Genomic DNA, 12,641 nt, shown 5'->3' on the forward strand with positions numbered 1-12,641 from the left:
GATTGCTCCGCCGACAGAACGGAACGGGGTCACGGGCCCTGCTGTCGCGGTCCCCTCCCACTCCGCTTCCCCGTACTGCTCACTTAATTACACTTTTTTGTTTTTTACCGTTTTTACCCCTGCTACTTTTCCACTTACCAAATTACCCTCGGCGTTCGAATTATTTCCCATCAGGTGCCCCGGTAGCGATGCGATCCTCACCGTCCGATTGGACCAGTACGACCCGCGCTCTGGGCTTGGCACGTGAACCTGGGCCCACCGTGGGCCCCTCCCCAAGATCCTATCTCTCAATTATTTGATCTGAACTTTTTTTTTTTTTCTTTTTCTTTTTCACCTAGCAGGGTATTGAACTCTAATCTTTTTTTTTTTTTTTAAGTTAATTCTCCAGATAACAAATATTAGTGGCTAAGTAGTATATATAATTTCAAATGATAATATTTAATAAGATTAGAGCTTTTTATGCATTTAGCTTCCTTATATATTTTTTTTTCACAAATAATTCTGCGAAATTCATAACTACAAAACTGGTCTTATCCCTGCCATACAAGCGTCACATCAGCGATTGGCTAGCATAAGTTGAACACGAAATACGGTGAGCCATTCACCGTATTTAAATACGGTGAATCATTCACCATGTTCAACTTAATTCTTCACAGTCGTTGACGTGACGCTTATATATTGCTTGCGTAGTGAAGATAGAATCATTTTTGTAATTATAAATTTCGTAACATAATGTTATTTTTCGACTCTAATACCTAATTATCAGGCTTAATTTGAGGTACTAAATATTCCGTTGTAAAAAGAAGTTGATCACGGCAACGGGCCTGCGAAGGTAAAACATTTATTAACTGTGGTAAACAACAATTGTGGTTAAAGTTAAATTTTTAGAAGGCTATTTTGGTGGACTGGGTCCATTGAATAATTTCTCGGCCTAAGAAAACAATCCGAAAAAGATCCCTTTGTTGTATGGTGATGTGAAGCACGACCGTAGGATTCGGCGGACCCCACAACACCACGCCCCTCTGTCTCTGATCCACCCATGGTCTCGGTCTCCTCTCTCCCCGTCCATACACCGTACACCAGGTCTTGTCGAATCACTGGGTGTCCTACGCCAACGTGTCGAGTCCCTAATGGTAGGGCTCGAATATCTAAGCTCGCAACACCGTAGACCATAAGCTGATAAGGAAATAAAAAAAACCTGCTCACGTTTGTCCCGTTATGCTCGGCATCCGGGGAAAACTACTAGGAATCTCGTGGCAATTTCGTGATTAAAAGCATTTGCAGAGGTAAATGTTCAGTGGTGGCTTCTCACGTAATTACATGGTAAATTAAGGGCAGTTTGTTTGGGTGTACGGGGCGAGCTCCTGAATAGCCGATCCGATCCTCGGGTCCAGTGATAAGGATTCGCGCGTGAAATCATGTACCCTTGTTTTTGCTCACGTTGTACAATCTAATTAGTGTATTTTTTTTTTCAAAAAAATTAAATTAAAAGTATAATAATAATAATAATAATAATAATAATAATAGTTAATTAGCTAGTTATAATTTTATATAGAGTATGATAATAAGTTCTTAATGCTACTTAATTAAACATATGCTGTATTGTTTTTATTGGATTTTAATGTTTTTAAGATGGCTACAATATATAAATACCTCTAGTAATAAAAAATTTTATTTGCACTTAATTACTGTGTACTGTTAGTCTTTTTTTTTTTTTTTTTTTTTCCTCGCGAGACTACTATAATATTAAAAAAAAGTATTACTATTGTATGAGCTTAGATTTTTTTGAAAATAATTAATGTAAGATCAACTTAATAAAAAAACAAATTTAGACAAATGCTTTTAATATATTAATAAAGTAGCGTGGTCCAGCATTTTTAACGTACTTAAAATTGTATGTTTAATTAAGTTTACAAAATATTCATGCACTAAATGAATTACGTGATTGAACATAATTGTTAACCGAGTGTTAAATACAAAATAACTTTTTTTGGAAGCTCAATTAATTGTTTCCGTGTAGTACACTCCCTTTAGAAACTTGGTTTCCTTGATCTAATCGTTTCTTACGTTGTCGGTAACTGCTAATTTGTGATTTAAAATGCAAGATATTCTCTCTCATAGCTTGTGTTTTATTTTCCAAAATTTTTCGTCAAATAGAGAAGCAAAATACTTTATTTTGTAAATAAATGTAACAATACTAATAATCATATTAATTTGTAGCTTACCAAGATATTATTTTATTTGTTATTCATCATTCTTAGTGTAGTGATAAAAATTAATAATTGGGCCCAATGTTTTAAATTGAAAACTTAGTTGTTTCATATTTTTACTTATGTTCATTTATACATTATAAATTGCACATTTAATTCTCAAATTATAAGTTGCTTGACATTTTTGTTCTAACATTAATTTTTATAATTTTGAAAATAAAAAATATATTACAGTTAAGTCTTATAACGTAATTTAATAAACTAAATATAAGTAATTTCTGATATAAAAATAATGTGAGATCTTAATTACCTGTTATCATCGATCACAATATTACATATATTTTTTTATATTATGATATATCACTATTTAGTGAATAAATTGATTTATAAAATATAGATTGCAACAATTTTAAAATCGAACTAATTAAATAACTAAAATAAATTAAAATTATTATTTTTGAGAACCAAGTGTACAATTTATTTATTTTTATAAACAAATAAAATAATATGCTATTTTGTTTAAAAAAATATTTTGTCAATTTTTTGAGTATTTGTAATTTTGTTTAGATTCTTATTACAATCTAAACTGAATATGTTTTTTTTTTTTTTTTTGGTGTCCTTCTCGAAGCCGAAGCCTTGATGACTATCATAACTTAGTTTAAATTTTTAATGAATAAAACAGATAAAAATAAAATACTGTAATATATTTATTTTTTTAAAAAATATTTAATTATATTTTAAATTTAAATCGCGGATTTTTTTTGCAAAAATAGCCCCATAAAAATTTATTTTCGAAAATAGCCTGTGTAAAAAATTATTTGCAAAAATGGCCCTGGCCTGCTCCGTCAGCGCCACGTCAGCGCACGCGGCGGGCTGGGCATATTGTTATAAGTTGAACACGGTGAATCATTCACCGTGTTCAATACAAGATTTTGTATTGGACACGGTAAATGGTTCACCGTGTCCAATACAAATACATTCGACTTAGCCAAAAATGGCTAAGTTGTGGGTGTTTGTATTGGACACGGTGAATCATTCACCGTGTCCAATTATTTGTTATTGGACACGGTGAATTGATTCACCGTGTCCAATACAAATATATCCCACTTTAGCCATTTTGTATTGACACGGTGAACCATTCATCGTGTCCCATATCAAAAATTTTGTATTGAACACGGTGAATGGTTCACCGTGTTCAATATAAACACTTGGCCCAGCCCCGCCCGCGTGGCGCTGACGTGGCGCTGACGGGGCGGGGCCAGGGCCATTTTTGCAAATAATTTTTACACAGGGCCAATTTAAAAAAAAAAAATTGTCAGGGGGCTATTTGCAAAAAAACCCCTTAAAATCGTAAATACTCATGGAGAGATCCGGAAAAGCGCGGTAAGAAGAGGAGTTCGCGGGAAAACTGGACCGTTAGAAGGAGGGGGCGGTAGCACAAATAGTAATAATAATAATAATTTAATTTAAAACCACTAAATTTTTAAAAATATAATAAAGTAATCAACACAAACACTATTTTGTATTCTACATTACGCTATTTTTTTTTCGTTTTCTTTTTTTAAAAAATTGTTTTTAAGAATTTTATGCCTCTCTCTCTCTCTCTGCGTTAAAGGACGAGCGAGTTCCCTCCTCCCACCACTTGCTTGGCCCCCTCCCTCCCCACCGTTCCTTTCCCTTCCTCTGCTGTCGCTTCCACAGCGACCTTTAGTAGTGTTCTCGCCTCACCCCTTCTTCGTCGAGCTCCGTCGACGCATTCGAATTCGGAACCCTAGAGTGCTTCGGATCGGAGTCGAGAGAAGAAGCGCTGCCGATCGAGCTCTCTTTGGCCTGAAATGGTGGTTCCAGACCCTGTTTTTGGGGAAATCAAAGAGTTTCTTCTCAATTTTGGGGTGTTTTGAGCTTGTTTGGCTTAAATTTGTGTGAGATCTCAGCCTCTTCTCCTTTTCTACTCGAACTCTCGGTCTCGGAGTCGAATTCATTCGTCTTTTAGCCTTTTGTAGTTGAAGCGTCGAAATTGAGCCCCACAGTCCCAAATCGGTGGAACCCTAAGCAAAATTTCGAGTTTTAATCGCCAATTTCTTCTCCCTGGGCGCCAAATTAGCGGTTTTCAGGGGGAAATTTACTTCACATGCCTCTCGGTAAATCCGGACAAAGATAAGGGGGCATAGAAGTGCTTTTACGCCCCATTAAGCCGCTAAAGATCCAATTTTTCCGTTTCAAAAGTAGGGGGGAGAGAGAGAGAGAGAGAGAGAGAGAGAGAGAGAGAGAGGAGGGGGGGTATTTCGTGGAGGGGGTGCTCGTTTAGTCGTTTTGCTTACCGAAGAGAGTTAAAAGCGGCAACTGACCACAAAGAGAAAAGAGAGTAGGGGCGCAGGTGCTACTATAGGAGAGGGTGTAGTAGCGGACCTTTTCCCAAAGGATCAAGGCGACGCCTTTCGCTTAGGATTATCCCTAGGGTTTCTAGAGAGAAAGGCGGAGCCTCAAAAGGGCTTGGGAATTAATGCCTGGATCAGTGGGACTTTTATAAGTATTAAAAACGTGATTCTGGGAGCTAAGAGCAAGGGATCGTTATTTTCTCGGCTTCGATTTCATTTTCGAGTTTACTGTGTAGAGATTGCTGGAGAAATGGGGTAGATCAGAATAATAGTTTCATCAGTTCTGTGTCTTCGTCTTCTTGCAATTTTGAGTTCTTCTAATCGAGCTCTCGGAAGAGGTTGTTGCGCAATTCCTCATGGCGACTTCAATTGGCACAGTTGAGGGATTACCTGGATCAGGTGAGTTTCTTCTTTCTCTTTCAATTCTTCTTAAATTTGGTCTTAATGGCTCTGATTTTGCCCTCTACTTTGAGTTTTGGGGAAAATTGGCGTATTTTCCATGTTGGGTTGAATTGATAGGGTGGGCCTTGCTGTACCTGTTAATAATTAGATAAATTTTCTGGAGAATTTAATGTTTGTAGAGATATTTATCTTCGAGGACCAATTTTAAGTTTACCCACCTGAGCGGATCAGTCACCTTTCCCTTTTTTCTTTTTGGTTTTGGGGCTAATTCTCTTTAAATTCGTAGGCGAGGTGCTTCTTTCTGTGTTTTCTGCTTGGTCGATGATATTAGATTACAAATGTTTTTGACTTCTTATCTCCTTTTGCTGCTCCCGTAGAGATCTCTTTAATGGCCTTTCTTGTTTCAAGGCTCGTTGTTCGTGAATCACGAGTCAAGCAGAATTGTAGTTCTTTTCGGGTTATGAAGATCTGTTATATATTAAATTTTATTGCACCTTATGGGACCATAAGCCTCAGCAAAACTTGAATTTTCTTTTATAATCACAATTTATAAGTTGACGGAGAAGGAACTGCATAAATGGTCTTAATTGACTCATATTTTCATATTCGCTGTAAATCTATATCCAAATTTATAGGGTTTTTCTAATGTATTGGTTGAAACATTATGCCTGAAGGGACCTCTGGTGATGCCTTGTTTCGCGAGCTCTGGCATGCATGTGCAGGAACTCTGGTTACAGTTCCCCATGAAGAGCAGCGAGTCTATTACTTTCCAGAGGGTCATATGGAACAGGTAACAGTAGTTCTATTATATTGGATGTGTTATTTCTTAATGAATATAGCGGGTGGCATGCTTCCCATCTCTCTCTCTCTCTCTCTCTCTCTCAAAAGAGGAATGTGTTATTGTGTTCTTCAAAGCTCTTAGAAGTGATACTCATATTCTATATAGCTAGCAAACATAGTTGGATGTTAAACATAGTTGGTAATGGCTACTTATCTCATACTGATTATTATTATTATTATTATTATTATTTATATTATTATTAATATTATTATTTTTCTGATATTTTGAAGCTTGAAGCATCAACAAATCAGGGGCTTGACCAGCAGATGCCCGTGTTCAATCTTCCATCGAAGATCCTATGCAAGGTTGTCAATGTTCGACTACAGGTTAGTTCGATTCGGTCATCTTGCTGGTTAACCAAACTTCTATGTTGTCCTTCTTGCTTTCTATAGTATGTAGAATGTTGATATTATGCTTGTATAGAAGATTCGCTTATCATCTCGTTTACATGTAGGCTGAAGCAGATACAGATGAAGTTTTTGCACAGATAACTTTATTGCCGGATGCAAATGTGAGTAATTTTTTTTGCTGTTTTCATATTGTAATTCCTTGTGCCAATTTCTACTATGGTTGCTGTTAATTGCAATGTAGCAATGTCACACTCTGACAGCCGTAGAAACTACAGGAAGTTGGAAGTTACTATTTCTTTTCTTTTAATTTTTGTGAGGAGATCTTTTTTTCTTGTTATCTTTATCTGATGGATATCTTTTATTCTGAATTATCTAACTACTGTTATTTTAAAAATCTATACTTAATCTTTTTCTTGCTATTTCTCATCAGCATAGTATCTTAGTGTCGTTTTTGTATCTATATGACCTCTTTTTCTTGCTATTTCTGTTCAGCAAAGTGAGGTCTTAAGTCCAGACCCTGCACAACCTGAACCTGAAAGGTGCACAGTTCACTCATTTTGCAAGACGCTAACTGCTTCGGACACAAGCACTCATGGTGGATTTTCAGTTCTTAGGAGGCATGCAGACGAATGTCTACCTCCACTGGTCAGCCACAGTAGATTTTTTTTTTTTCCCTCTATGGTCAATTTACATTTTAAATTTGTATCATTTCCTTTTTTTATTTTTACTTTTACTTTTTTTACATCCATCATTTTAATGTTCCTTTGTTCTTTGTGCAGGATATGTCTCAGAATCCACCATGGCAGGAATTAGTTGCCAAAGATCTTCATGCGAACGAGTGGCATTTCCGTCATATTTTTCGAGGTGTGAACATTGTCCTTTTTGCTCGCTGGATAAGATTGCTTCTTTTTACTAATTTAAGGAACATTCACTACGATATCCTTTACAATATATCTTTTGATTCATGGTACTGTCTTCCTGTTAATGCAGTTGTGTAATATCAATCATATGAAAAGACTTTGATTTTATATGGGTTATAGTATTGCTATTCATTATTAGTCTCTGCCTATTGAGTGCCAACTAATGGGCCAGTTGGTAAAGAGAGCTTGAAAGTTCAAGTTGATGCTTGCTGAAAGATAGCTATTTTGTTTAGGTAGTCTAGTCTCATAGGAATGTTGACTCATTGAATTTCAGGCTTCAGTGTAAGAATTTAGTGGGCATATATAACAATTCTTTCTGATGGTTAAAACTGAGAGCTAGGGCTACATAACATTCTACTCCATTACCATTTCTTTCAGGGCAACCTAGGCGTCATTTGCTCACCACAGGGTGGAGCGTCTTTGTCAGTGCAAAAAGACTTGTAGCTGGTGATGCATTTATATTTTTGAGGTCAGCAGATAGTTCTTTGCAGGGCGATGAGCCAATTGTATATGGCCGTCTCATTGTGGATTATTTTTCCCCCCTTCTCTTGGGCAAAATCTATGTAGTCACTGAATATCCTGATATTGCAACATAGTAACTTTTCACTTGAATGCTGTAGTCCAAAACCCCTCATTTATTGCAATTCCATCTCTAGCCACTAAAGAAATTTGACAATGTGCAACTTCTCTTTTTTCTATAAAATGGCTTTTTGGTGGTCCTATTTCAAGTACACCAAAATGAGGATGCTATTTCACAGGAGAAAAATGGTCATTATACAGGTGTGTAATGATCATATTATAGAAGCACCTTAGAATTTTTTTTTCTATTGTTAGCGATGAATTTGTGATATATGCGAGAGTTCAGCGACTAGATTGTTCAAGTGGCTAGTTAAGGGACTTGTAGTAATATCAGGATGGTACTGTGACTGTCCATATATTTCTCATTTTCTTTCTCCAATTTTTCTTTGGTGCATTGATTCCTATAATTTAATGATCTTTATTTGCTATATGTGGCAGAGGTGAGAATGGTGAGTTGAGGGTTGGTGTAAGGCGATTAATGAGGCAGCTGAGCAACATGCCATCGTCCGTCATATCGGGTCATAGCATGCATCTTGGAGTTCTGGCTACTGCTTCCCATGCTATTGCTACTGGAACCCTCTTTTCTATATTCTACAAGCCAAGGTTTGACTCTTTGACTCAAATTGATTTCAGCTTCTGAGACCATGTAAGAAAAAACAGATTATTCTATGCAATCTTAGGTGATGTACATAAAGAAGCACACATCAATAACAATTCCTCTCTTCTTTAACTCACATTTACAGTTATTAGTTCTGGCATGAAATGTGTAGCTTTCTAATGATAATTTGATGATAAGATAAATTTAGCTTCCATACCTGCTTCAAAAGCAAATTATGAACTCTTGAGTAACTGTTCCTCTGTTACACAGAACAAGCCGATCTGAGTTTGTCGTAAGCGTTAACAAATATCTTGAAGCCAAAAATCGTAAGTTATCTGTGGGCATGAGGTTTAAGATGAGATTCGAGGGTGATGAAGCTCCTGAAAGATGGTATAAGCAATTGATATACAATTCGTACAAATTAAGCTCCAACATCTCTAGCAAGGTCTAATTTTCCAATATTGCAGGTTTAGTGGCACTATTATTGGTTTTGTAGATGCTTCAACCTCTCGATGGAAAGATTCAGAGTGGAGATCTTTGAAGGTAGAGCATGCTTATCTAAGAATATTTTATATTAGAAAAATCATGTTGGATAGTCATGTCACTTTTTGTTCCTTAGTTTATTTTCATTTCATTCACTTTTCTCAGTTGTCTCAATTTATGTTATTGGTGTGATACGTAGGTCCAATGGGATGAACCTTCAGCAATTCCACGACCAGATAGAGTTTCACCATGGGAAGTGGAGCCCCTTGTTGCAATTAATCCTACAATATCTCAGCCTACACAAAGAAATAAGCGTGCACGGCCACCACTTTCACCTTCAGTAGCGGCAGATCTATCTTCAGCGTTTGGTATGGTAGCCGCCGGTCATATTTTGATTCTATCACTTTTATGTGATTATTAGATGAATTAATTGTCTAACAGTACTAATGTAATCAAACCCCCACACCACCGCCCCCCCCCCACCCCCCCCCCCCCTCCTCTGAAAGTGCATGCTACTTTAGTCGCCGTCCATATATATATATATTCTCAGGGACTATTCATTGATATGTAGCCATTACTCTATTTTAGCTTAAACTATATGTCTAAATAACGTTTACTGATGTGATATTGGAGTAATTTTCTTCATTTACAACTCGTTGCCTTGAGAAACAAACAGTGATCTGCTTAGGAGCATGAAATTTGACTCAGTTAATACATTTATACCTCTTATTGTAACTAACAAGGCATATTTCTGCTGATAAGATTGGAAAATAAACTAGCATAACATTTAGAACAGTCTATTGACATTGATTAATGGTTGATATAAACCTTTGTACAGTGATACGAGTAAAGAAAAACTAGTGTAAAACTTCTATTTAATCACTTGCTAATGAATCAGTAACTTCAGGTTCGTGGAAAGCTCCAGTTGAGTCCCCTCGGACTTTCTCCTTTACGGGGACACAACTAGCTCAAGATCTATACTCTCCGTCATCTGCACCGTCCACCCTGTTCTCGTCAATATCTAGTCCTGGATCAATTGTAGTAAATCCAAACAGTGGGCAGTCTGCAAGCAACAGCAGTCACCTCTATCGGCCAACCAGAGAGTCTCATACTGACTCCGCAATCATGAATAAAGAACTGTGTGAAAGAAAGCAGGAGAGAAGTGGTGGTTGCAGGCTGTTTGGGATCCAGCTAATTGAAGGTTCTGCTGCTGAAGCAGCTTCAACAGCGGCAAACATTTCTGGTGCTATTGCTGGGGACCAATCCATGGCCTCATTGGATGGTGACTCTGATCGGCAATCTCAACCTTCGAACAACCGGTCTGATGCTCCTGCTGTGAGCAGTGAGCGAATGCCCCTAGAGACTCCAAGCCGGCAACTGAGGAGCTGTACCAAGGTGATGACTGATTCTCTTTCTTGTATATTAGTTGACTGCTAGTGCTTAATATTGCACCCTCAGTTCCCCCCCTTCCAACTCTTTCAACCTGACAATGTCATTCTGCTGCAATCTTATCGTTTTCGTTATATTCGTCAATAAATTGAATAGAAGTGCTGCCTTAGTTCCCACATGGAACTCAAGAAGTTGCGGATGTGGCAGGATGACTTTCACTTTGGTACTTCTTTCCAATTTTGTGGAGGAATTTACCTGAAGGGTGAGATTGTGAGAATAATGCGAAGTTTAACTGAAACTTTGCTAAATGTTGGATATCCCTCTTATAAATTTACGTGGATTTTTCTTGGGCCAAGAGTTGCTGCTAATTTACCGAGCTTCTGCAAACTGAATTTCAACCTTTTAAATCTCTTCAGGTTCTCTTGCAAGGAATGGCTGTTGGAAGGGCAGTAGACTTGACAAGATTAAAGGGGTATAATGATCTATGTCAAAAACTGGAAGAGATGTTTAATATCAAAGGAGAGCTCTCTAGTCCCGTGAAGAAATGGCAGGTCATCTATACCGATGATGAGGATGATATGATGCTTGTCGGGGATGACCCTTGGAAGTATGATCTATAACCCCCCCCCAATATATGTGGTGCAATTCTTAGACGTGTCTGAATTAGCGCCTTTTTGGTGCTAGCTTAGGTTTCTGCGGACGCTCCATCTTATTAGAGCTTCTTGAGGAAGTACCAGCAGCCTTTCCGCTTATAGTCTACTCAATAACTTGCTCCTGCAGCAAAAGCAGAAACTTATATCCGAAGTTTTTGCTTTTTTTGAGTCCCAAAATTTCATTTCAGCTTTAAGCCACAGCAAAAGCTTGAAATGTTTTGTTTGCAAAATGCGTGCTGCCTGCGCAGTTTTGGAGTAGAGCTGTGTCAAAAGCTTGAAACGTTTAGGCCCTGGGCCTTCAATTTACATCATTAAGTGCTCAGAAGTATTCATAGTTCTTTTTATTTTGGTATGCGAATTCGCAGCGAGTTCTGCAGCATGGTCAAGAAGATTTACATCTACACATGCGAGGAGGCCAAGAGGCTGTCTCCCAAGGCCAAGCTGCCACCTCTCAGCGAGATAATCAAAGCAACCCCAAAGAAAGTGTCTTCTGATGCCGACATGGCATGCAATGGCCCGGAAGATCCGGGTCCTACTTGATGATAATGATTTGCTGACTTTTCCTTCAGATGACCGAGTAGAAATATGGTAGTAAGTGCCCATAATGCTGATGCTTTCCGTTTTGCTTCGATCCTATCCCCTAGACGATGGCAGCAGGACGAAAGATGGAATATCAGAGCCGGGTTGTTAGTTAGTAGTCGTGATGTTGTTCTTCTTGTTCACTTTTTCTTTTTCGTCGTTCTGTTCCTTTTGCGTGGATGCGCCGGTCCTAGCAGTGCAGTGTCTTTTTCTGGAACTTTGTCGAGAAAGATAACTGATTAGAGTTAGAGAAGGTCTGTTTAAGTCGCAACTTATCTTTTTGGTTCCTTGTGCTGTAGTAAATATATATATATATGGGTATACAGTGTTGGCACTCTACAGCTACTAGTCGTAGACGTGCAAGTTTTTTCTTTTTGGGTGGCAACTTTGTTTCTGTCTGTGGTGGGGCCGAGCTGTCGTTATGGATGGGACTTCTTATGTACAGATGAATTTTATGAACTCGTTTCTTTTCCTTTTCATCTTTGACAAATAACCTGGACAAACTGGGGGTCTTCTTTTCTCCATCGGGAACGAACTCAAGTGACCCAACGATGTTCTTTATTCCAGGCCACGTTGATATTTGGATGGCTCTTCCTGACGCGGACGTTTAGGGACTGATTGTTTCTGATTGTTTCTACGTAAAACTATTAAAAAAAAAAAATCGACGAGAAATTTTTTTTGGAAAAAAGTAAATTTTTTTTATATTTTCTAATGTTTGGTTTGTAGGTAAAAAAAAAAAAAAGTTTTCTATTACGGTAGTTTGATTGAAGAAAAAATGGATAAAAATTATTAATATATATTTTTATGTATATATAATTATATTATAATTTATATTTATAAATTAAATATATTTAAATATATTATATATATAATAAATTATAATATAATATATACTAGTTATATATTTAAAAATATTTATAAATAATTATATATTTATAAATAAAATATCATATATATATATATATATATATATATATATATATATATATATATATAGAAAAAGAGAGGTCCACCCTGGACCTCTCTCGGGCGGTCCACAACGTCAGGTCCAATGGGTGGACCGCATGGAACCTGCCAGTGAGCCGCGGATTTTCGGCCCATTGGTTTTCGTTTTCCGACCATTTTCCTAAAATCTGTAAAATATTTTTACGAGAAAGCAATTTTACGTGAAACCAAACGACTTTACGAAGAACCAAACATACCCTTATTAGGTAAAAAGTTAATTGGAAACTCATCAGGGTCTGATTTGTTCATGTGAT

General features: G+C 37.2%; 1 protein-coding gene across 1 annotated transcript; it reads left to right on the top strand.

The window, feature by feature from the left end:
* On the top strand, window positions 3,836–11,861 carry LOC109722960 (auxin response factor 7-like). The gene is made up of 14 exons (XM_020251135.1): window positions 3,836–4,987; window positions 5,665–5,780; window positions 6,062–6,157; window positions 6,286–6,342; window positions 6,674–6,826; window positions 6,961–7,045; window positions 7,480–7,570; window positions 8,119–8,283; window positions 8,549–8,668; window positions 8,746–8,821; window positions 8,961–9,129; window positions 9,669–10,156; window positions 10,567–10,757; window positions 11,169–11,861. The coding sequence occupies exons 1-14, from the start codon at window positions 4,945–4,947 to the stop codon at window positions 11,341–11,343; spliced, it is 2,025 nt and encodes a 674-aa protein (XP_020106724.1). The 5' UTR covers window positions 3,836–4,944; the 3' UTR covers window positions 11,344–11,861.

This window comes from Ananas comosus, linkage group 17 (assembly GCF_001540865.1).
Source record: "Ananas comosus cultivar F153 linkage group 17, ASM154086v1, whole genome shotgun sequence".
Taxonomy (NCBI): Eukaryota; Viridiplantae; Streptophyta; class Magnoliopsida; order Poales; family Bromeliaceae; genus Ananas; species Ananas comosus.

Coding starts and splice junctions, on each gene's coding strand:
- LOC109722960 (XM_020251135.1), top strand. CDS start 4,945: ATGGCGACTTCAATTGGCACAGTTGAGGGATTACCTGGATCAG. Junction 5,781..6,061: donor CAGAGGGTCATATGGAACAG/GTAACAGTAGTT, acceptor GATATTTTGAAG/CTTGAAGCATCAACAAATCA. Junction 7,046..7,479: donor TTTCCGTCATATTTTTCGAG/GTGTGAACATTG, acceptor CATTTCTTTCAG/GGCAACCTAGGCGTCATTTG.